A 24,499-nucleotide genomic window follows, 5' to 3' on the forward strand; every position below is an offset into this window, starting at 1 on the left:
ATCTCAAAATCCGTAATCACATCTGCAAAGTCCCTTTTGCTATATGAGGTAACATTTGAAAATTCCAGGGATTAGGATGTGGATATCTTTGGGGGCTATTTACTCAGCCTGCCACATCTTCCTAGGTATTTTTCTTCCATGGAGTCAGTCATGTCCTTCTCTCTTCAGCCTGTGGAACTTTATACATATTTCTGTCGTTGCTCTGGTTAAGTGTTGTGAACGTTTTTGTTTATACAGATATCTTTCCAAATAAATAGGAGCTCTTTGAAAACTGGAACTTTGTCTTATTCATTTGTTATCCTACTGCCTAGCATGGTGCCTGGCACATAGTAAGCACTAAATAAATATTTAATTAAATTGAATTTTATTCTCAGATTCAAGCCTGGCAGTACAACTATAAGCTATAAAATAATGGAGTCTTAAACTACCAGCGCTAAAAGGGATGTCAAGTCCTTTCCTTATAGTCTGAATCTATATTTTATCAGGAAATAAGTTTACATTTAGGAGAGTTGTCTTTATTACTACAACAAAGATAAAACAAAACAGAAAAGGTTACATTAGGGTTTTAGCCCAGAAAAAGCTATGGAATGACTTGATAATTATTTTATTTTCAAATTTTATTTATTTTGTAAGAGTGAGTGGGAGGGGCAGAGAGAGAGACAGAGGCAGAATCCCAAGCAGGCAGAGCCCAATTTGGGGCTTGAACTCAGGAGCCATGAGATCATGACCTGAGCCAAAATCAAGAGTCCAACACTTAACTGACCAAGCCACCCAGGTGCCCCTTGATAATTATTTTAAACTCACAACATTCCTGGGAGATAAGGCAGATAATTACCTTTAGGTCAGTAAAACATGGAGCAAAATATATGACAGATGAATTTGATTTGAGCATAATTGAATACCATTGTGGAAATCAAATAATCTCAGGTGAATTATTAATTTACATGGGATGTCTGGTTTTTTTATTCCCCAGTGCCCCTACTTAATCCATTATGTTTATCTTAGAAGTTGATTCAATTTCTTATGACATGACATAGAGGTAGAGTTAAATAATAATTCCTATTTAATTAGCTCAGAGGCCTAAGTTATGAGGCAATGACCCAAGGAATCATTCCTAGACAGGGATAAGGTTTGAGCTATGGTGATAGTTTTTACCCTTCAGCCTAATGACAGGCCAGGGTACTTGCATCAGAATCACCTGGGAAGATTCTTAAACATACAGATATCCAAATTCTCTTCCTCCCCCCAAATTTGGATCCAGTTGATTCAGGGAAGGTCCTGGGAATGTGTATGTTTTAAAGTACCTCAGATAATTCACAATTATCAAGAAATCTAGGCTTAGTTTTGAGGTCCTTAATTTGAGGTCCTAAAGAAATGTAAATGCCAAGCTTGGAAGAAAGGATCCATATGACCTGAGCCAAAACCAACAGTCGGATGCTTAACCAACAGAGCCAACCAGGCACCCTCAGCCAGGTAGTTTCTTATAAAACTAAAATAATCTTAACAATCCAGAAATTTCACTCCTTGGTATTTACCCAAAGGAGTTGAAAACTTACGTCCACACAAAAATTTGCACACAGATATATATGGGAGCTTTATTCATAATTGCCAAAAGTTAGAAGCAACCAAGATGTCCTTTGGTAGGTGAACAGATAAAATGAACTGTGGTACATCTAGACCATGGCCTATTATTCAGCACTAAGAAGAAACGAGCTATCAAGTCATGAAAACATACGAAGAATTCTTAAATGCATGTATCATTAAGTTAAAGTAGCCAATCTAAAAAGGCTGCATACTATAGGATTCCACCTACATGACATTCTGGAAAAGGCAAAATTATGGAGACAATATTAGTGGTTGCTTGGGATGGGAAGGCAGAGCACAGAGGATTTTCAGGGTATGCTCTGTATAATGCTCTATATGATATATGCCATTATATGACTATCCAAACCTATAGAATGTAAAATACCAAGAGCAAACCTTAAGGTAAACTATGGATTTGGGGTGATTATGATAGAGCACTCTATGCTCATCCTTAATAAAATGTATACAGTTCTGGTGAGTGATGTTGATAATGGGGGAGAGGCTATGCATATGGGGTGCAGTAAATAATACGGGAAATCTCTGTACCTTTTTCTAAATTTTGTTGTAAACCTACAATTGCTCTTAAAAAGTCTTAACTTTACTCCTAACTAAATGCAAATTAAAATATCTTTTTTTTTTCTTAATGTATCACCAATGTTGAAAAGATTGATAATATCCAGTGTTAGTAAGACTGTTGGGAAGCAGAAACCTAACATACCTTTTTTATTTTTAACCCTAACATACTCTTGATAGTATTGTTATTTGATATATTTTTGAAGAGTAACTTGGCAATACCTATTCAAGTTAAAATGGTTTTAGCCCTTGACTTAGCAATTCCACTTTTAAGAATGTATAAAAGTATTTTTCACAAATAGCCAAAGATGTGTGCAACAGGATTTTATTATAGCTTTGTTTATAATAATGTTGGAAATAATCCTGATGCCTCCTGGTAGTTATTAATTAAATGTTGGATAATGGAATACTCTATAGTGGTTAAAAAATTAAAGCAGTGCTGTATGAGCTATGGAAAAAAGTAACAAAGTAAATTGAAAAAGGTTGTGAAGTATCGGCTTGCTTTCATTTTAAATTACATACTCATATATTAATATATGCATAGAAAAAAATGGAGAAATATACATCAAAGTCTTAATTATTTTATTGAAGTAAGATTAGGAGAGATTTCCACATTCTTTTTTTTTTTTTTTAATTTTTATTTATTTTTGAGACAGAGACAGAGCATGAACGAGGGGAGGGTCAGAGAGAGAGGGAAACACAGAATCTAAGCAGGCTCCAGGCTCCGAGCTGTCAGCACAGAGCCCGATGCGGGGCTCGAACTCACAAACTGTGAGATCATGACCTGAGCCGAAGTCAGACGCTTAACCAAATGAGCCACCCAGGCGCCCCGAGATTTTCACATTCTATAGCGATTAATTCACAATATTTCATAGGATTCTTGTGAGGATTAAATGAGTTAATATGCCTAAGGCAATTCAAACAGTGGACCATAGCACATAGAAGCTATTAGATAAACATTGTTATGCTAAATACGTTTATTTTTTTAAAGCAGAAAAAGAAATAAATGAGGTTGCAAAATGCAGTATTTGAGCATTTCAAACATGAAAAGTTAAAAATAAAAGCCAGAGGAGGCCAATGGGTTCTCTATGCATATTTGAAAGAAAGAGCTAGTTGAAAAGCAAAGGTGATAATGGTAAGGATCAGACAGAAGAGAATGGTAAACTATAATGATAATATCAACCAATATTTAATGAAAGTTTATAATGGACCGGGTGCTCCAATTGATTCTGAACCCCCAAGGAAAAAAGGTTAACCTGGACAGGAGGGGGTACATCTTTCCTCTGAAGATCAGAACAAAAAATTTTAACCTCAATTCTTCTGAAATTATATGCTAAATTTGGTGGACAAAAGAATTTTTTAAATAACCAAAACAAGATTCATAACTTTCCTCAGATTTCTGAGAGTGTGTGAGCCCTCTCAAAGGTAAAAACAAACAAACAAACAAACAAAAAACAAAGAAGGATGAAAGATTGGTTTTAAAAATAAGTTATCTTGAGGGGCGCCTGGGTGCCTCAGTCGGTTAAGCGCTTGTCTTCAGCTCAGGTCATGATCTCACAGTTTGTGAGTTCGAGCCCAACAACAGGCTCTGTGCTGACAGCTCAGAGCCTGGAGCTGGCTTCCGTCTCCCTCTCTCTGCCACTCGCCCTGTCATGCTCTCTTTCTCTCTCTCAAAAATAAATAAACGTAAAAAAAAAAAAAAAAGTATTTTGAGATGAAGAGATGAGAAAATGAGGCTTTTGCCATATACAGTATTCTTCTTTGTATTAAGATTAGAGATTCCCTTTAAGGACAGTGAAATTTCAGGATTATGACATTCCCAAGTTCTGATGATTAATTCATCTTCCTCCCTTCATATTGTACGTACAATGGCAGAGTTAACTTCTTACCGCTCAGATTCAGCGTTTAGTTTTCGAAGATCAATGCGTTCACCCAGAATCTATCCTCTTTTCTTTCCACTTCCTTGAAGTCAATCCAAATTCTTTCCAAACATCTTTTCAAGTAAGTCTTTGATAAATCTTCCTGTTTAGGGATGCTAGATCTGGCCCTTCTGAACTTTTAATGAATAGTTTATGCCTCTGATTCAGGTTTTTTGTTTTTTTTTTTTTTTTTTGGTCATCTAGCATTGACATTAGTAATTTCAATTTCTTAGGAGGATCAAAGGAGTTATCTGTGAAAACCTCTTGCAAAGTTTGGGCAAATACCAGTGCTATGCAATCACGAAACGTTAACTATTAATTTTTAGAATGTGTTCAGGGAATTTTTTACGCTTTCTGAAGAACTGATGTCCTGCGCAGTCTCACCCCCAAATAATGAAAGTGGGTGGGCGCTCCTCTCAGATTGAGGCTACGTCTCTCTCTCCTTTTGTCTCTTAGTCGGACTAGAACTGTCATGGCGCCTTCAAGAAGAGAGGGAAGGCCGGCCTTTCGCCTAGCAGAATCATCGGAGGCACCTGGACTGGACGGAGGGGTGGACAGAGAGACCACCCCCAGTTGAGATCCAACACACCGAAGCCTCCAAGAGGTCTCGGCCGGACACGGTGAAGAGGAGGAGACCGTGTTGAAGACTGCCTGCGAGCGACCGTCTCCCCAGGGCACCGCCCATCGTGACCGCCTTATCCAATGGAAACCCAACGGCAGTGCGGCACCGCCCATCTGTTGGTCGGGACGCCGCGAGGGCGGGGCCCGCAGTTCGGTTGCGCTGCGGAGCGCAGCTGTGAGGGAGTCTCTCTGGTCCGCGGCCCCGAATCCGAGCTGGAGCTGAAGCACAGGCTGCGGGGAGCGGAGTCGGGAGGTGAGCACCGAGGGGAATGAGCGGGAGGGAGGGGTTCGGCGAGAAGGCGGAAGGGTCGGCCTCCGCGGCGCAGGGCGCTGGGACCCCGGCCGGCGGGTGTCTGGAGGCGGCCCTGCTCGGTCGGCGGCCCAGGCCCGGCCCGCGGGAGCCGAGGGACTACCTCGGCCCCACGGCCCCTGCCCGGCCCTCCCAGCCTGCCCTGAGTGGCGGCGACCCGGAATTCTGCCGGCGCGGGGCGCGAGGCCCTAGCGTTCGTGTCGAACTGGGGCTGACGAGAGGCGGGGCCGGCGGCGGGGGCGGGGGCGGGGGCGGCGGTGGCGGGCCCCGCGGCCTGCGGAAGCGCAGCGTCGGGGCCGCGCCTGCTGGCTGAGGCCGGCGCGCCGACTGCGCGGGGGCGTGGCCTGCGCCCCTGACGGCGCCGCGGGGCTGGCCTTTGATGAGGTGGCCGCCGCTGGCTCCGGGGTCTGCGGGACTGCCCCCTCTCCCTTGCGGACAGTGGGCTGGGCGACCTGTTGGAGCGTGAAGCCGTCTCCTGCGCTTGCTTGATGTCTGACGGGACACTCCTGTAGGTCCCAGAGGCCCTTTGGTCTGAACCGGGTGCGGGCAGCCTAGAGGCCTGTGGCCCGAGAGCTTTTGCTGAGGAGTTGAAATGCAGAGGGACTGCAGCCCAGTAAATGAAAGTCTCGGGGAGAAACTTTGCGCGACGATCTACCCAACTTGCTCTGAAGTGAACACACTATATTTCTCGGGTGGCTGGAGGTGGCGAGGAGGTTCTCTTTTAGGGGCGTACATGGCCTTTTCCTTCTGTGATCTCTTAAACCTCTGAACGACCCTGAGGCAAAACTCCCAGCAAAGATCTCTTCATCAGTAGGGGAAGTGCTGGGGGATTTTGGGCATTATCTTCATTTTGCCTGCTGGGGAAAGATTGGGAAGGGAGAAGACAAGCACATTCCAAGGACATGCCTATGACTGGTAAAGGTTTGGCTTCTCTTGTGGTGCTCTACTCTCTGTGCCTGGGTCCAGAAATTTCCTTAGAGCCCATTGGCTATATAGGCTTCCTGTATTAGAACTTCACTGGCATTTCCTATTGTAATCTAGCTGGAAATTATACTTAGCTGTTCAGATTCAAGATGCGTCCTATAAATGTAGCTGCTCTAGAGAGTAATCCATATGAACTTTATTACCATTTTCTTAGCTACTTTTCAGGGGAACAAAAAGGAAAACAATCTCTAACTTGTTTTCTGGTAGATTACTAAGACATACAGGTAGTAGCTTTCTTGGCTGGTTGAATAAAATCTATTGATAGGCAGGTCCTAGAAAATAACAGGGAAAGGAGTACCTGAGTGGTTCAGTTGGTTAAGCATCTGACTCTTGATTTTGGCTCAGGTCATACATGATCTCACGGTTCCTGAGTTTGAGCCCCAGGTTGGACTCCGCGCTGACAGTGTGGAGCCTGCTTGGGATTCTCTTTCTCCCTCCCCTTCCCCTGCTTATGCTCTTCTTTCTCTCTCTCTCAAAATAAATAAACATTAAAAAAATAATAATAATAACAGGAAAGAATATCTTGCCAGATTTTCTCTTGTGCTTTGTTGTCCTCTGGTATTGACTAGAATGTCATCTAATAAGAATCTCCTGATTCAGGTTAAACATAGTATAGGTTGAGAGCAGAGATGGGCAGAAGTGGGTATCCAAGAGCTGTAAAATAAGGGCTTTTCAGAGGCTTCTGTATTCTGAACTGACTTAGAGGAGCAAATCTACTTTCCAGGATGTCACTTCTTACTGGAACACCCCTTTGAGCCCAGCACACACAGGTTTCAACTCCTTCCCGCCCTTTGTTTTTAGACACATGGCATAACATTCAGTGACTGTCCTGTGACTATCTGAACATGTTAGTGATGTTTAACTTTTGAGAATTTTTTTCTTCCAAATAGTCATGTGCCTTGAAAAAAATGTTATATAGTACTTTTTCCTGTAACGGCTGTTATCTTGAGTTATTTGTACTTGAGGGAAAATCTCTGTCAGATCTAGTACCTCAGAGGGTGGAGCCTTTGAGCCATGTGAATGAAATGAAAGCTGGAAGCTTAAAGTCCTAGATCTGTTGTTGTTTTTTTTTTAATTTTTTAAATTTTTATTTATTTTTGAGAGAGAGAGAGCTTGAGTGGGGGAGGAACAGAGAGAGAGAGGGAGACACAGAATCTGAAGCAGGCTCCAGGCTCCGAGCTGTCAGCACAGAGTCCAACGTGGGGCTCAAATCCACGAGCTGTGAGATCATGACCTGAGCTGAAGTTGGACACTTAACCAACTGAGCTACTCAGGTGCCCCCTAGATCTGTTTTTAATTTGTGGCTCCATGAATGTGGGCATCTTATTTATTTTATTCACTATTATATCTCAAGTACCTAGCTCAGTACATGTGACATATGGTAAGTGCTTAATAAACATTTGTTGAATGAGTGAATGAAAAAAAAATGTTGCTAACCAATACCCATTTGCACGCTCACATCACAGGGAAGGTGAAGTCATCAGGGATGAAGTCACTAATCACTGCCAGTCACCTGGCCCAAGGGTAGCCTCAGCATGGACTGGCAGACTTGATCTGTGTATAGAAGAGCTGGATAGTGAATGCCAGAATTAGTTCTAGTGATATAAATTAGCTGAGAGTTTCAGCTAGATAAATTGGGTGAGAGTGCTACAGGTCCAGCACTGATTTAGGGCTAAATCAGTAGAACATTTTGGGGTCTGGAGTCATCTGTTCTGAACAGGGCCCATGTAGGTTAGTTCTTGAACATAGTGGAAATAGGGGCAGGTAAGGATTCAAAGGGAAGGCTATTGGGTGAGTATTGCTGAGAAGGAATGGTGTCCCTGATTTTGGGGGGTTCATTTGTTCATTTGGACTTTACCAAGGAGGGGGGTTTCATTGTCCTAAATCTTAGGTTGGCCATTCTTGGGTGGGTCATCTTCAACCAAGATAGCTTCCCTTCTCTAGGGGCACCTGGGTGGCTCTTGTTGGTTAAGCATCCAACTCTTGATTTTGGCTCAGGTCATGATCTCACAGTTTGTGAATTCAAGCCTCATGTCAGGATCCGAGCTGACAGTATGGAGCCTGCTTGAGACTCTCTTTCCCTCTCTCTCTGCCCCTCCCCAGCTCGTGTTTGCACACGCACGTTCTCTCTCTCTCTCTCTCAAAATAAGTAAGTTTTAAAAAACAAAATATTAAAAAAAAAAAAAAGATACTTTCTCTTCTCTAGATTAAGAGAATAGTTAATGTTTCATTTTTCAGACAGGATTAATTTGATTTTGGATTTAAAAGAAACCTGTTTTATTTTCTTTTTAACCCCAGATGAGGTTATTAGGATTAAATCTTTATAGATGTATCCTGACCCACTCTACCTTCTCCCTCCAACTTTGCCCCAACCAATGCAGGCCTGAGTGTTTGTTCCAGCATGTCGGAAGGGGAGTCCCAGACAGTAGTCAGCAGTGGCTCAGACCCCAAGGTAGAATCCTCATCATCAGCTCCTGGCCTGACGTCAGTGTCACCTCCTGTGACCTCCACAACCTCAGCTGCTTCCCCAGAGGAAGAAGAAGAAAGTGAAGATGAGTCTGAGATCTTGGAAGAGTCACCATGTGGACGCTGGCAGAAGAGGCGAGAAGAGGTAAGGTGGTGGTAGTGTCATTCTTGTGGGAGTGAATTCTGAGAGGTGAGAAGTGGAAGGGGAAAGTCTCAGAGGGCAGCCCAAACTTTAACAGATATGTGGAGTATTAAAATGGAGGACTTATAAGGAAACTTTAATTATTCCTTTTCATTTGAATTCTCAGGTGAATCAGCGGAATGTACCAGGTATTGACAGTGCATACCTGGCCATGGATACAGAGGAGGGTGTAGAGGTTGTGTGGAATGAGGTCCAGTTCTCTGAGCGCAAGAACTACAAGCTGCAGGAGGTAGGTAGTGCTGAAAGGATGTAGCCTGGAGGATGTGACAATGCACGTGTCAAAGAGGGATTGGTGGCAGGAAGCTGCTGAGGAGGAGAGTACGTTGGGGTTAGATCATTTCTGGGGAGGGATAGGAATGCCTTTTCAGGATTACAGTGATTTATGAACCCTGTCATCTGACTGTCTCCCCTGCTTTCAGGAAAAGGTCCGCGCTGTGTTTGATAATCTGATTCAGTTGGAACATCTCAACATTGTTAAGTTTCACAAGTATTGGGCTGACATTAAAGAGAACAAGGCCAGGGTAAGAACTTTTTCTTGAGTTTACTGCAGAGAGTCTAGCTACATTTATTGTTCTTTTTACATTTAGACATGAAAACAAGGTAGTTTTGAAACAAAACTGGAATTAGCTGTTAGGGAGATGAGAGTAGGACATTGCCTACAAACCGTGTCTTTTGTCTTGTTACAGAAGGGGCAGAAATGAGCGAACTTTTGTTTCCTTCCCATAGTTCTAATTGTTCATAGTTTTCTTTGTCTTGTTAAATCTAAGGAAGTGGTACCAACAACCGTAGGAGGGAAACTTAAAACAATAGCCACCACCACCCAGCTTCCAATGGTGTCTATGTCACCACATAGGGGATCATTTCTACTGTAAGGCCTTATTTGAGTGCTTTGCCTCTCCAGGTCATTTTTATCACAGAATACATGTCATCTGGGAGTCTTAAGCAATTTCTGAAGAAGACCAAAAAGAACCACAAGACTATGAATGAAAAGGTATGGAGGGAGAGCAGACAAAGCTTTAGGCTGGTTTGGGGGTTTTAAAAAGATTATATTAATTATGAAGCTAATCAGGGGAACTGCTTGGAGGGTTAAGAGAGGGAATTACTGCTGACCCTTTGATCAAACTGTTCCAGGCTTGGAAACGCTGGTGCACGCAAATCCTCTCTGCCCTTAGGTAAGTAGGATCTGGTTAGTGTTTTTCCCCTATTTCCTGATTTAGTTCCTCCAAACAGATTTTAGGGCACTACTCTGCTGTTCTTTTCTGCCTCTGCCCACTTTTTTTGAGTCATATACTTTCAAGATTAGGCCCCTATGGTCTTTTAAAGGGTCTATCCTAGTGCCCTAACCACGAAATATCTCCCACCTCTTTCTTCCACTGCTTATCTGGCTATTTAACTCATCAGGCATAATGGAGATTCAGAGTGTGGGGATTATCTTTGTGGTGACCAGCAGGAGACCAGGCCCTTGCTCCTCTTAACCCTTGGGTTCCCCCTGCCCTTAATTTCCCAGTGGCCCCTCTAACAGCCCAGTGCCCCCACAGCTACCTGCACTCCTGTGACCCCCCCATCATCCATGGGAACCTGACCTGTGACACCATCTTCATCCAGCACAACGGACTCATCAAGATTGGCTCTGGTGAGGGGAGGGAGAGGTTCTGGGCAGGGGAGCCTCGGGAATTTGGGAACCATGGGGGTAAGATGAAAGGAGTGGGGAGAATAGGGCAAAATTCTGAGGTGTGGGCTGGTGGTAAGAGTTAGGACTTTGCTAGGGGTAATTCACAGGGAGAGGCCAATTAGGGGGCAGGGTCTAAGACCTTTTTGGAGGGAAGTGGGTTAATTTAGAGATCTTGATAGGTTGGGAAAGGGCAAGAGATGGGTCTAAGATCTGACTTGAGCCCCTGGGGCCAGACCCTACCAAAGGAGGTTCCAGGCTGTGCCTGCTGTGAGTGCTTTCATTTGCCGTGTATCTGTGTGCAGTGTATAACATTTCTGTGTGCTGTGTCTGTGTGCGGTTTGTGTGTCCATTTGTCTGGGGCTTGGCTGCTCCATCGCTCACAACTTTTCTCTGTTTTCCTCCCTCCCGCTTACGGGCTGCTCTGTTCCCAACAGTCTTTCATAGGATTTTTGCTAATGGTGAGAGCTCCCTGTTGCCCCACTTGGGGCTCTGTTTGTGCTCCCTCTGCTCCCCTTTGCGGCTGCCCAGTGCATGCAGTCGTGGGAGCAAGCCCTGTTGCCTATCTCTCCTGCCTACTTTTGCCTGCTTGGCTTCTCCCTACCATCCCTCCACCTGCTTGCCCTTCCATAACTTGCTTGTTTCCTGTGGATTCTGCCTGGCTGGCCACTTATGTCCTGGATTCTTATTCCCCTTCATCATCAGGCTGGTTCCCTGAATCATACTGTGCTCCCAGACTCTCTGTGATTTGTAGTCATTGTTTATGACCTGAGTGAGTCCAAACTGGGCCCGGCCCTGGTTCCTCGTTCAGCCCTGTGACAGCAATGTTGAAGAATAAGGGAGTAGAGCAGGAGTCTAAAATTTTGGTAGATCAAAAGTGAGACTGATTCAAGGGTATTGGTTCAACTATGAGCTGTTTTTGAGTTTCAGTCAGCAGAGGTGGGGAAGAAGGAGGTTGTCTAGTTGGTTGGTTGTTAATCCTTCTTATTCTTCTTTATCCAAGTTTCTATATCCAAGGTCTGTAATTGTTGCAGATTAGGAAGAACTGTCTGGGTCTTTATGCTATTTTGCAGGGTGGCTGAAAGAACTAGACCAAACATATTCATGTGTTCAGGGATTAGATATTCCTGAGCTTTGGGGAAGGTGAACAGGTCACAAGCAAAAGTGTTACTTTAGCCTTTATTGCTCCTTCGCCAGCTTCCCCTATATACTTGTTAGTTTAGTGTGGAGTGTTCGTTGGTTCAGAATTCAGGACTTTAAATGAGAAGCGATAGACCTGAGAAAGGCGAAGTAGGTGGTATTCATGTTTAGTCTGTGGTTCGTGATGGGAAAGGGACAGTTTTGCGCCTTGAGGGTTAGAGACTTCAGGAGAGAATTTGGCTTTTGGGGACCTCTCTCTGGAGTGAGACTATGCTTTGTTGATGGTGGTCAGATTGTGGGTATCTCCCCTACTCCCAGTGGCTCCTGACACTATCAACAATCATGTGAAGACTTGTCGGGAAGAGCAGAAGAATCTACACTTCTTTGCACCAGAGTACGGAGGTAAGGCATCTCAGTTTTCTCTGCCCTCACCCTGTTCCCCAGGTTTCCCACCTTATAACCTGAGGCACAGAGGTAATATAACAAACTTCCAGTCCTTCTCTGCTGGCATACAAAAAGTTTTTAAAAGGTATTTCTGCCACTCCCTACCCCCATCCTTTGATTCACCAGAACCTTCTCTGTTTTCCCTAGAAGTCACTAATGTGACAACGGCAGTAGACATCTACTCCTTTGGCATGTGTGCACTGGAGGTGAGGAAACCACAAGCAGTGGTGATGTAAAGGGATCAAATTAGAAGACAGAAGGGGGAGATGGAGGGATGACAAGTAAGTTCTTGAGGGAGTGATTCTGGAGCGCTGAAGTTCTGAAGTTTCTACTTGTCTTCTCTGTTCCCCCTCGCTGCAGATGGCAGTGCTGGAGATTCAGGGCAATGGAGAGTCCTCATATGTGCCACAAGAAGCTATCAGCAGTGCCATCCAGCTTCTAGAAGACCCATTACAGAGGGTAAGAATCTTCTGGATCACTCCCTCCTTAACAGACTTTGAAACGTCTTGACGTTTTTATTCCATTTTATTTACTGGTAATATTTTTTTTTCTAAGAACAAGAGAACAGAAAGCAGAAAGGACAGGCAAAAGCAGTGAATATTTCCCTAGGTGGTGCCTACTTTGTTTTTTGTACACACACACACACACACACACACACACACACACACACAGTTTAGGGGTTTAAGATGGGTAGCATTGGGGGTAAAGGTTGTGTGGTAAAGGTCATGTGTTAATTTAGGTGTATCTGCCTAGAAGTAAACTAACTTAATGGTTACCTCAGGTAATTGGTATATGTTCTTCAGACAACCATCTTGATATTTTTAAACACATTGATCAGTTTTAATTAAATCCATCATCTGGGGTTTTATATTTATATAGTTTTAGATAGGGAAAGTGCCCTAAAAAAACAAGCTAAGATTTAAAGGGTATAAAATTATGAATCAGTAGATGGAATATAGTAAGTAGAGGTTGGACAGGAACGTCCAAAGAAGGATAGTTTGTAAATTATTAGATTGTGTGACAGGAAGACTAGTGTGAAGTCCTGAGGCTAGTGTGGATTGAATTTCTAGTTCAGCGTTAGGTTGGGGCATTCAAGTAACAGATTAGGTATATGACCTTGCTGGCTTTTAAGTTTCTAAGTAGGAAGAGCAGGTTAGTTGTCATAGGACCTACAGGAGGTGGGAAGTAGGGGTGAGGCTTGGGGAAAACCAGTGAATTTAATAGATGATTATAGGAGACAAAGGAAACTGTAGGGTTGGGAAATAAAGGAATTTAATAAATGATTAATGAATTTAATAAATATAGGAGATAAGGAAATTGTAGGGCTGGGAAATAAAAAGATGGTGAATATTGTTGATCACAACAGAGAAGGTAACTTTGGTGAGAGTTGAAGAGGAGCGTGTGGGCTAATAAAGCAGAGAAGTAGAAAATAAGGGAAAAGAATTCATAAGTTTGAATAGTAAAAGAAGTTTGTGGTTGGGGAACAGAAAAATAATTAAAACCAAAAAAACAGTGAACAGTAGCTTTCATGTTAATACCTTAGAGTTTTCAAAGCCCTTTCATATACATTTAATAGTTTGCCCCCTTAGTCCGTGCAAACCACCTAGTATGTACAAAGTCTGTGCTAAGTATAGTGAGTGAGATAAAGATGAACACAGTGGACTGGTTGCCAGATGTCTGTTCTACTTCCTTGTTCCTTTTTCTAGGAGTTCATTCAAAAGTGCCTGCATTCTGAACCTGCTCGCAGACCAACAGCCAGAGAACTTCTGTTCCACCCAGCACTGTTTGAAGTGCCCTCGCTCAAACTCCTTGCTGCCCACTGCATTGTGGGACACCAGCGTGAGTCCCCTTGGCCCTGCTAGGAATTTTCTTCCCATCTGGAGCCTTAATAACTATCACGAGCATGCTCTTTTCTCTTCCACTTCCAAAAGAATTCTTTATCCCCCCGGGACCCCTGTGCCTTTCTATGACATTAATCTGACTATCCTTCTATAACTTCCCATTACTTTATGCCCTCCAGACATGATCCCAGAGAATGCTCTGGAGGAGATCACCAAAAACATGGATACCAGTGCTGTACTGGCTGAAATCCCTGCAGGACCAGGAAGAGAACCAGTTCAGACTTTGTGAGTAACTAACTGAGAGGGTCTGAAAAGGACAGATTGGTCACTACAACCCTGAGGGTTGTCAACTGTCCATTCTTTGGTAATTGTTGAATCTGCTATTTTGCTTATTTCCTTCCTTTCACCTGCTTTCTCTCTTTTCTCTTGCAGGTACTCTCAGTCACCAGCTCTGGAATTGGATAAATTCCTTGAAGATGTCAGGTGAGAGGAAAGGCTTGCTTGAGGAAGCGGGGGTGGCTGTCCTGGGGCATTCACAGAGTCCATGTGACCTGTCTGATCTCCCTCCAGGAATGGGATCTACCCTCTGACAGCCTTTGGGCTACCTAGGCCCCAGCAGCCACAGCAGGAGGAGGTGACATCACCTGTTGTGCCCCCCTCTGTCAAGACTCCAACACCTGAACCAGCTGAGGTGGAGACCCGCAAGGTGGGGCTTTGTGGGTGTGGATGTCTCCATGGTCATGGTAGAAGGGAGAGAGGACATGTCAAATAAGGCTTTGTCCTTTAGAGAAAAGAATGTTTCTGTCTTAGCAGGCTTGTCCTGTGGACTGGAAAGCCTTCCAGCTGTTGGGGGCTTTTTATTGACTGGTGTCTACTATAGGGACCCTTTCTGTGCCCTCTCTCTAGGTGGTGCTGATGCAGTGCAACATCGAGTCAGTGGAGGAGGGAGTCAAACACCATGTAAGGCTCAGGGCCAGGGCTGCATAGGGCTGGTGGGCAGGAGGTGAAGAGGAGCCTCATTTTTTGACTGTCCTGTTTTTCAGCTGACACTTCTTCTGAAGCTGGAGGACAAACTGAACCGGCACCTGAGCTGTGACCTGATGCCAAGTGAGTGTCTTCTTTCCCTCAGACGATGAGAGTCTGTGAGCCTCATCTGTGAGAAACCTTCGTGGGGGTGGGGAAGGTTACAGGGCAGTAACACATGGGCGCACAGAACGAATGTCTTAAATAGCTCCTAATACTAGAGGGTGGATCTGACACCATTGCTTGTGGTGTTCTTTCCCAGCTGGGGTAACCCAACTGGGGCTGTTGGAAGGGCTCTGGGCCCCTTGCTCCCACACTGTGCTCACCCTCTCCCGTTTCTCTGTCAGATGAGAACATCCCTGAGTTGGCAGCTGAGCTGGTGCAGCTGGGCTTCATTAGCGAGGTGAGGTTTCTGCCTTCAGCTGCTCTGGTTGCCTCCATTCTTCTCTCCTCTCTCGCCCTGTCTCACCGAGCTCTTCTCTCCCAGGCTGACCAGAGCCGACTGACTTCTCTGCTAGAGGAGACCCTGAACAAGTTCAATTTTGCCAGGAACAGCACCCTCAACTCAGCCGCTGTCACCGTCTCCTCTTAGAGCTCACTCGGGCCAGGCCCCTGATCAGAGCTGTGGCCGTCGCTAGATGTGCAACAGCCTTTCTGCCCCTTCCCCCCAGTCAGTATTACCCTGTGAAGCCCCTTCTCTCCTTTATTATTCAGGAGGGCTTTGGGGCTCCCTGGTTCTGAGCATCACCCTCCCCCTTCCCCCCTCTTCCTCCCCTCTGCACTTTGTTTACTTGTTTTGCACAGACGTGGGCCTGGGCCTTCTCAGCAGCCGCCTTCTAGTTGGGGGCTAGTAGCTGATCTGCCAGCTCCCGCCCAGCCTGTGTGGAAGGAGGCCCACGGGCACTGGGGGAGCTGAATTCTACAATCCCGCTGGGGCGGACGGGGCGGGAGAGAAGGGTGGTGCTGCAGTGGTGGCCCTGGGGGGCCATTCGATTCGCCTCAGTTGCTGCTGTAATAAAAGTCTACTTTTTGCTACAAGCGTCGTGTGTGTGTGCGCCTTCCCCGCTAGGGGGAGCAAGCTCGGAGCCCCGCCCGGGGCGTGGGGTTGGGCCTCCAGGTGGCAGCCGGGCGGAACTGGTGGGGAGAGCGAGGGAGGGGCCGGGGCCAGGTAGAGCTGCCCTGCGGCGGGGCGAGGAGGGCTGAGATGAGGTGCTGCCGCCTCTGCAGATTCGGTAACTTCCGGCCCCGGTCTCGTTCCTCTGCGTCCGCCGACGACCCTTCCTACAGCCCCCCCCTCCGCCCCCCCCCCCCCCGTTCACGGGGCGGCCACGAGGGGCCCTCCGGTTCCTTTCCCAGCTCAGGCCTGCCCCTCCCCCGTGCTTTGCAGACGCGGCCCGCGGCCCCCGGCGGCTTATGCGCGTGGGCCTGGCGCTGATCCTGGTGGGCCACGTGAACCTGCTCCTGGGGGCCGTGCTGCACGGCACCGTCCTGCGACACGTGGCCAATCCCCGCGGCGCCGTCACCCCGGAGTACACCACGGCCAATGTCATCTCCGTGGGCTCGGGGCTGCTGGTGAGCGCGGCGGGGGGCGGGGCCGCGGCTGTGAGGGAGGGGGGCGGGGCGGAGAGAGGCGCGGGCCTCAGGCATTGTATCTTCCAGAGTGTTTCCGTGGGACTTGTGGCCCTCTTGGCATCCAGGAACCTTCTGCGCCCAAGACTGGTGAGGGGATTTTTGGAGCTTTCATGAGGTCTTGAGTCAGGGAAATGAGGACCTGACTCAGCTTCACCTTCAGGTGGGAGGAGGAGCCTCAAATAGAGAAACCAAGGTGTCTTAGCAGTGGGAGAGTCCGCCACTCACGGCTGCTCACCCTGATCTTCTGCCCCTGCCAGCACTGGGCTCTCCTGGCACTAGCTCTGGTGAACCTCCTCTTGTCTGCTGCCTGCTCCCTGGGCATCCTCCTTGCTGTGTCACTCACTGTGGCCAACGGTGGCCGCCGTCTTATTGCTGACTGCCATCCAGGGCTGCTGGATCCTTTGCTACCGATGGACAAAGGGTCTGGACGCACTGACTGCCCGTTTGACCCTACAAGAATCTATGTGAGTGCGTGTTTTTTTCAGCCTTTTTGCAGTCTACAGGGCCTTGGTCCTGCCTTTTCAACCACCCCTACTTGCCACTCCTGCCCTGCTCCCTCTCAGTTCCCCACCCTCCCTCTTCACCTTTTAGGATACAGCCTTGGCTCTCTGGATCCCTTCTTTGGTCATGTCTGCAGGAGAGGCTGCTCTATCTGGTTACTGCTGTGTGGCTGCACTCACCTTACGTGGGGTTGGGCCCTGCAGGAAGGAAGGGCTTCAGGAGCAGGTAAGGAAGAAGAACAGGAAGGGCTCATTCAAAACAGACTGCCTGTAATTCAGGGCAAGAGTACTAACTCCATCCTCCCTTATAGCTGGAGCAACTGACAGAGCTTGAACTTCCTAAGTGTAAAAGACAGGAAAATGAACAGCTACTGGATCAAAATCAAGAAATCCAGGCATCACAGAAAAGCTGGGCTTAGGACAGGTAATCTATGGAGACTGTGGCCTGGGAAGGTGTGGAGGCAGGGAACCACTCTTAGAACTGGGTCATGTCCCCTGCCAGGCTGCTTGCCCTCTGACCCAGGTTCTCCCTTCTGCGGAACAGGTGCTGATCCAGAGGTTCAGTACACAAGGTTTTCCACCTCCCCAGGATGACATAAACAGTTATAATAAAATAACTCTTTTCTTCTACTTGATTATGGTTCCTTTTGGGGGTTAAAGGGCAATGGGCTGATATTGGGGATGACCTTGATCGAAGAACACAATGGTTTGGTCTGTTATCTACAAGTCTTTAATGAGGGAGAGAACCCAATAACTCTTCCCTGAATTCTATCAGTTACTGAAAGGAAAAGCTGGTGCTAGGTAACCCTCCACACCACTGACTAATGAATTTCAGCACATCCTGGCACACTGGGCTGTGGGAGGTCTGTGGACAAACAGAAGAACAGGAGAGGAACTCAGTGCTAAGAAAAAGCATTCCTTCTATAAGGAAAATCAACCCTATCTTAGTATGGGGAGCAGAGTTCAGGGTTGCACCTGCCTTGTTGACATTCCCACCCACCCTTTTAGTGGTTTCTTATTTTCCTTCAGTGCTATTCTCCCTGCCCCGACCCTTCAAGTCTCCCTCTCTAACCTTGATCGCCATAAGGAACTTATTCCAGTTGTCCTTGTTAGCTGCCTTCCCTGGCCGCTTAAATTCAATTTTGTTCCTCAGAATGGGGTATCCTGTGGGGGAAGAAAAAAAGATGAACTGGCATTTGAGGGGGAAAACGAAGAACAATTTAGGAGCAGGAAGTAGAATGTTCGTGGCACCTGGCTGGCTCAATTGGTTGAGCATCTGACTCTTGATTTTGGTCCAGGTCATGATTTAAGGGTCATGGGGTCGAGCCCCATGTCAGGCTCCATGCTGGCCATGGAGCCTGCTTAAGATTCTCTTTCTCCCTCTCCCTCTGCTCCTCTCCCCTGTGCATACTCTCTCTCAAAGGAAAAAAAAAAGTTCTGCCTCCTTTACTGAATCACAGTAAGATTTTTTTTTATTTTTTATTATTTTCTTTAACATTTATTCATTCTTTGAAAGACAGAAAGAGACAGAGCACGAGCAGGGGAGGGACAGAGAGAGGGAGACAAAGAATCCAAAGCAGGCTCCAGGCTCTGAGCTGTCAGCACAGAGTCTGGGAAAACACTTTCTTGAACCTGCTGTTTGCCCCTCCTTTCCACCCACCACAGAACGTTGGGTGCTGTAGGGTTCTGTACCTGTAATGAGGCAGGGTAGTGCCCGAACTCCAGTGCTTGCCGCCACCAGGGAAGCCTCATAGGCACCGCGCTCATCCCGAGGCAGAACCTGCTCCAGCCGCTGGTCCATTGAGACTGTGAGTACCCAGTCTCGAACCTCTTCTCTCTGAGCCTCCTGGGAAGGACAGGGAGCAGCAGCCTCCTCAGCACCAGCTTCCACAGCAGGCAAGTGGAAGGCGGCGAGTTTTACTAAGCTGCTGTCCTGTGCATCATTTTTTACCCATACATGATCCTCCTTGGATGGCGTTCATGATCACCACCTTAGTTTTTTTCTCTGCTTCTACTTTCATTGGAGGAACAGTGAGGGCAGAAGCCCTTCCAAAGATGTTGCTAACTCATGGCCGTTATAAAGGTTAGGAGGGCCAAAATAAAGTGTCCTCCATTCACAACGTCCTAACACCAGTGAGGCCTCTCATTCTCCAATCTTGTGCCCTTACCGGTACGTGCTGCTTGGCTGGGAGTGGCACCTCAAAGGGAATGTCTGTATCCTGAAAGTCACAGTGGTCAAGGGCATCCAGAGTCCCTTCTTCGATTGCCTGTGGAGGAGTGGGCAGCCATGAGATAGACACAACTTGTGACAGGCAAAACTTCCCACCCTCTGGGCACAACTTTATGCTCACGTCAGTCAGATCCAGAAAGCGGTTGAGGAAGATGAATGCCATGTTCTCCCAGCCAACTGCCTGCAACAGAGGAAAGTTGCAGGTGGGAGCCAGCAGCTGGGCTTGGATGCTGCTTTTCTAGGATGCAGGGGGAGGAATTCGGGAAGTCACAGGAAAGCGATATCCTCCATAACATCAGCCCCACGCTCAGCTTTGCTCTACCAGAGCACACGGGATAGTCTACCTTCCTTCCTTTTGATTTCCTTAATTCCTCGGCCACACCCTTCCTTGTCCCAGCTCACCTTGGTAGCAATGCCAGCTTCATAGAAAGCCTTGTCTGCAGGTAGTAACTGGGTGTGGCGTAAGAGCGAAACAGAAAGCTGGGCAGCCACAGTTTCCTACAGAGTAAAGTCAAAGCATTATGATCCTGGTATGGAAGGGACTGAGCTACCAGGCCAGTGATCTTATAACTAAGGCAGAACCAGAACCAGAAAACCAACAATCCGTATTAAATTGGTCTGGATCTCAAGCGGTTCTGGGTCTTAGTTTTTTTTCATATGCACAAGAGAACTGGGCCTAGATTATTTCTATTATTCAAGTACACACAATAAATATACAATATACTATCATGAGTAGGCCAAAGGTATGTGTACATTGTAAGAGATCAACACAGAAGTTGTGGGATTTGAATGTTTAAGCATAATGAAGGTGGAACTGTGTGGGTAGAGAGCCCTGAGAAGGTCAAAGGAGGAGTCAGGAAGAAAACCATCTCAGCAAGGGTTAAAGATTTCTTTAAACAAGAGAAAGCAGGAAAGAAGTGGATCAAGCTTGAGAATCCAGAATTTGAATTCATTCAACTTCATACATCTAAAGATGTGTCCATAAGACTGGGCGCTACCCCCATCTCACCAGCTGTTTGACACTCTGGGCTGCCGAACGAGTGGCATAGTAGTGAGCAATCAGCAGCATCGTCTCAAACTCCTCATGGGCTGGAGAATTTGCCTCACTAGACTTCACCAGGTTTTCACACTAGAGTAGGAAGACAGCACAGCCTGGGTCAGAGGAGTGCCAGAGCCACCTGGACAAAAGTGTAGGCCATCTGAAGGTAAAGGTATATGTTATTTATTTATTTTTTATAAATTTTTTTAACGTTTATTTTTGAGAGAGAAAGCCAGAGTGTGGGCGGGGGAGGGGCAGAGAGAGAGGGAGACACAGTATCTGAAGCAGGCTCCAGGCTCTGAGCTGTCAGCACAGACCCCGACGCAGGGCTCGAACTCACGGACCGCAAGAACATGATCTGAGCCGAAGTCGGTCGCTTAACCGACTGAGCCACCCAGGCGCCCCTGAAGGTGTATGTTTTATAAAAGACGTGAGGACAGGGACAGGCAGAGTGGTTTTTTCACTCTGTTGTGGACCCGACTTCCTCACCAAGTTGAAGAGCACATCCCGAAGATCAGCCCAGTTGTGATAGGCCTCAGCACTGTTGGTCCCTGGTGAGCTCACCATGTCCGTGAAGATCCTTTTGTAGATGTTGAAATTCTAGAGGTCATGGGGAAAGGAGAGCTGAGTGAGAAGGGATAACTAGAAGAGAAAGTACACATGGGCCCAAAAAAGGAAACCAGGCTTTAAGTGTGTGGGGGGGAGCGGGGGAGGAGCTAGGGGACAGTGATGGAGAAAGTGTCAATCATTTTCAGAGAAAAGAAGAATAAGAAAATGACTTTCTTACCAATTGGTGCTTTGAGTGTGGGCAAACAGGTGAATGTGAATGCAGTCACGGTGTTAATGGGCTGATATTCTAGAGAGCTGGGATGCTCAGACAGGAGAGCAATGTTTAGTCTCTTTAGGAAGTTAATGAGGCCCCAGAGGTGTGTCCAGGATTCATCTCTGAAAGACTATTCCTGCATTAGCTAATAGTATGAGGATGCTGTTGAATGCTTCCTCAGATGGTAAATCCTGCGAGGCTGTACATTTCAGAAGAGGCTGGCGGGAGAAGGGGGGCTGTCTCTGGGCATGATGCTTTCAAGTTTTTTTGTTTGTTTGTTTTGATGTTTATTTTTGAAAGAGACAGAGACCGCATGCAAGTGGGTTAGGGGCAGAGAGAGAGGGAGACACAGAATCCGAAGCGAGCTCCAGGCTCCGAGCTGTCAGCACAGAGCCCGATGTGGGGCTCGAACTCACGAGCTGTGAGATCATGACCTGAGCCAAAGTCGGGGCGCTCAACCCCTCAACCGACTGAGCTACCCAGGCGCCCCAAGGGCATGACGCTCTCTTAAAAGAATCCTTTGAGGGGCGCCTGGATGGCGCAGTCGGTTAAGCGTCCGACTTCAGCCAGGTCACGATCTCGCGGTCCGTGAGTTCGAGCCCCGCGTCAGGCTCTGGGCTGATGGCTCGGAGCCTGGAGCCTGTTTCCGATTCTGTGTCTCCCTCTCTCTCTGCCCCTCCCCTGTTCATGCTCTGTCTCTCTCTGTCCCAAAAATAAAAAAAAAAAAAAAAAAAAAAAAAAAAAAAAAAAGAATCCTTTGAGAAGACCATTCCTAAGGGAATGGGTGGTTCTGAGGAGAAGGTAACAACTTCCTTGAGGGGAACATTCACCCCAAGAAGCAGGCGGGTACCTGTGGGTTAGCAGGGGCTCCGTGCTGCACATACAGGGCCAGTGCCTGGCCACAGTCACCCTCTCGGATCAGGTGAGTCGCATACAAAGCCACATACTTGTGCAGAATCTTGTAGTTCTGTCCCGGGGATGGAGGAAAAGCATGGGGAAGTTGGGATCAGTAAGAGCAGGCAGTGAGGGTGGGGTGGTGACTTGAGGCCGTGGATTTGTTTAGGAGGCCAAGGCATATGCAAGCCAGGCCCAGCTAGGCCTCTGACCCCAGTTCTAAGAGTGTGGAAGACTGACTCTCTGATGCTGGTTAGGGATCTCCGGGGTTGGGCTTTGGAGGAATTAAGAGAGAGACAGCTCTGGGCAAGTGGAACCAAGGGAAATGTCTAGAAGGGCTGGGGATGGGAGAAAGAGCAGTACCTGCTTGGTGGCCGTTTCAATGCACTTGTCCCATTGGCCCTGCTCCACATACAGGTCCAAAGCAGCTACCACATCCACACCCACCAGCTAGGGATCAGTGGAAAAGACAGAGTTAAGAGGCCAGATGACATAAGCGGGGAAAGGAGGGACAGAATCTCTTGAGTCTCCACGCATTCTCCCTCTTGCTAACTCTCTGCCAGTCTCACCGAGTCCACTTTGCCCTGGTTCTTGAGGAACTCTTTATAATGCTCGTCCACATAGTCTTCGTACCTGTGAAGATGTGCAGAGATCTAGCACTGCACGGTCCCGGGATGCACACCCTTCCCATGAGAAGTTCCTCTCTTTACAAAAGGAAGTAAAAGAATTTCCCAGTAGAAGGGGTCAGAAGCTTACCGGGGATCTAACTCCTTGGCCACACGCTTGGCCTTGTTCCACTCCTCACCCTCAATGAAAGCATCGATCGCTTCCTTGACTAAGTCCAAGTTCAGATAGAGCTCTGCAGCCTGCACAGTGGGGAAAATGGAGCTCGGAGACCAGCTTCCTCCTCTGTTTCTGCACAACTGCATGGGACACTGCCAGGAGCCCACCTCACACACCCTCCTGGGTGTAGCTGGTACTGTTCCACCCCTCTCTGTGGAATTTACTTCTTCAGTACCAGCACTCTACTTACTGCACTGTACTTTCTGATTCCAGTCAGCTGGGGTCCCACAGCCCGAACTACTTCCAGACTGCGCTGAGGAGGCAGAAACTTGATGGCGAGTTCAGCTGCCTGAGCGGTTGAACGGAAGATGACAATGGGTAGGAGAGACAAATACTGCTGGGCGTCCTCAGCCTGATCTGTTTTTTCCTTCCAGTTGTCGACGGTCTCTCTAGCACTCGCCTTCACCTTCTACCCTCCTGGGCAAAGCCTGTCTCACGGTCCATCAGAGCCTTTAAATGACCATCAGTGGACCTATCTGTTCCTCTCAGCTCCTGCTCTGTCACATACTCCCTTTGATGTCTGAGGTCACTGCATTTGGTCCTGCCATGTCTGACAAACTGGTTTCTCGAGTTCTTTGTCACAAACAGAATCTTGGTGGTGCAGGTATAGCGAAAGAATTCTGCAACTGTTTGTGCTGGGCTTTTCTAAGACTCAGTTTCTTCACCCATAAGAGTGATGGTTGGTCCAGATTTGTATTGTCCAGAACAGAAGCCACTAGTCACATGTGGCTAGTCCCAACTTAGATGTGCTATCAGCTTAAATACACACTGGGTTTCAAAGACTTAGTATGAAAGAAGGAATGTAAAATATTTCAATAAATTGAGATAAATAAATATCACTAATATAAGCAATCAATAAAATATTGAGTTGAAATGAGTTTAATGTTGAAATGAGTTTAGATATATTTGGTTAGGTAAAATATAATTATTTTCTTGTATTTCTTTTTACTTGAGTATGGCTACTAGGAAATTTTTTTTTAAACTTTATTCACTTTTGAGAGACAGAGTGAGCATGAGTGGGGGAGGGGCAGAGAGAGGGGGACACAGAATCCAAAGCAGGCTACAGGCTCTGAGCATTTGGAACAGAGCCTGACGCAGGGCTTGAACCCACAAACCATGAGATCATGACCTGGGCCAAAGTCAGATGCTCAACCGACTGAGCCACCCAGGCGCCCCGGCTACTAGGAAATTTTAAATTTACATGTGTGATTTACCTTTGTGACTTGCATTTTATTTCTATTGGACAGTAATGCTCTAGATGATCGTGGAGACACCTTTCAACCCTAAAACTCAGTAATTCTACAAATCCGAGCGTTCTATACGTTTACTCTATTTCCACTGTGATGCTGACGTCCTCACCAGATTTTAATTTCCATGTACATAGTCCAGTTTTAGCTACAGTCTATGCTAATCCTCCTGGTCTTTCCCCCACCTATATATGCCTCACTTCACCTGCCAAACCGTTCAAAACTTAACGTGCCCCATCCAGGAAGCTAATTTGCAGAAGGTATAGCCATGCACAGATGCCAATAAACAATGCTCCAGGGTAAAATATAGCAGATGCTTAATAAACACTTGCTGGTTAAATCTGCTAAATTTTGCATAACCAACCATCAGTCCTTTCTACTCCCCCCGCCTCCCCCCACCAACGTCTAGGGGCTATTCAATTACAAGTCCTCAGAAACCAGAGGGAAATTCTGCAGGAGAATCATCACACCAATTTTATTTAGGAAGCTGAATCAATCTCACCCCATTCACAACT

General features: G+C 46.7%; 3 protein-coding genes across 5 annotated transcripts in view; 2 read left to right on the top strand and 1 right to left on the bottom strand.

Moving 5' to 3' along the window:
- Positions 1-4,490: 4,490 nt before the first annotated feature.
- NRBP1 (nuclear receptor binding protein 1) lies at positions 4,491-15,814 on the top strand. 2 transcript variants are annotated; one of them, XM_081795192.1, is made up of 19 exons: positions 4,491-4,950; positions 8,373-8,602; positions 8,766-8,888; positions 9,079-9,180; positions 9,561-9,650; positions 9,791-9,831; positions 10,198-10,292; positions 10,766-10,789; positions 11,787-11,870; positions 12,060-12,118; positions 12,273-12,371; positions 13,619-13,751; positions 13,933-14,038; positions 14,186-14,236; positions 14,324-14,459; positions 14,660-14,713; positions 14,797-14,860; positions 15,124-15,179; positions 15,264-15,814. In XM_081795192.1, exons 1-19 carry the CDS (start codon positions 4,779-4,781, stop codon positions 15,366-15,368), a joined length of 1,824 nt encoding a protein of 607 aa, XP_081651318.1. In that variant the 5' UTR covers positions 4,491-4,778; the 3' UTR covers positions 15,369-15,814. The 2 variants fall into 2 exon arrangements, with proteins under 2 accessions (XP_081651318.1, XP_060507119.1); XM_060651136.3 differs by lacking the exon at positions 10,766-10,789 and having other exon boundaries at positions 4,506-4,950.
- An 87-nt stretch (positions 15,815-15,901) lies between these two features.
- KRTCAP3 (keratinocyte associated protein 3) lies at positions 15,902-17,538 on the top strand. Its single transcript, XM_060651285.2, has 7 exons — positions 15,902-16,008; positions 16,164-16,348; positions 16,436-16,495; positions 16,666-16,872; positions 17,000-17,134; positions 17,220-17,332; positions 17,453-17,538. Exons 1-6 carry the CDS (start codon positions 15,981-15,983, stop codon positions 17,325-17,327), a joined length of 723 nt encoding a protein of 240 aa, XP_060507268.1. The 5' UTR covers positions 15,902-15,980; the 3' UTR covers positions 17,328-17,332; positions 17,453-17,538.
- A 77-nt stretch (positions 17,539-17,615) lies between these two features.
- Positions 17,616-24,499, bottom strand: part of IFT172 (intraflagellar transport 172) — a 34,524-nt gene continuing 27,640 nt past the window's right edge. For both annotated transcript variants that reach the window (XM_078444848.2, XM_078444849.2), the window contains 13 exons: positions 22,928-23,026; positions 22,651-22,760; positions 22,464-22,527; positions 22,258-22,344; positions 21,851-21,967; positions 20,667-20,777; positions 20,148-20,267; positions 19,541-19,636; positions 19,260-19,319; positions 19,077-19,175; positions 18,601-18,754; positions 17,981-18,072; positions 17,616-17,773 (listed from right to left, as the gene is read on the bottom strand). In XM_078444848.2, coding sequence (XP_078300974.2) covers positions 17,684-17,773; positions 17,981-18,072; positions 18,601-18,754; positions 19,077-19,175; positions 19,260-19,319; positions 19,541-19,636; positions 20,148-20,267; positions 20,667-20,777; positions 21,851-21,967; positions 22,258-22,344; positions 22,464-22,527; positions 22,651-22,760; positions 22,928-23,026 — 1,299 coding nt within the window. In that variant the 3' untranslated portion in view covers positions 17,616-17,683. The remainder of the gene's footprint in view (positions 17,774-17,980; positions 18,073-18,600; positions 18,755-19,076; positions 19,176-19,259; positions 19,320-19,540; positions 19,637-20,147; positions 20,268-20,666; positions 20,778-21,850; positions 21,968-22,257; positions 22,345-22,463; positions 22,528-22,650; positions 22,761-22,927; positions 23,027-24,499) is intronic.

This window comes from Panthera onca, chromosome A3 (genome assembly GCF_046562875.1).
Source record: "Panthera onca isolate mPanOnc1 chromosome A3, mPanOnc1 haplotype 2, whole genome shotgun sequence".
Lineage (NCBI taxonomy): Eukaryota > Metazoa > Chordata > Mammalia > Carnivora > Felidae > Panthera > Panthera onca.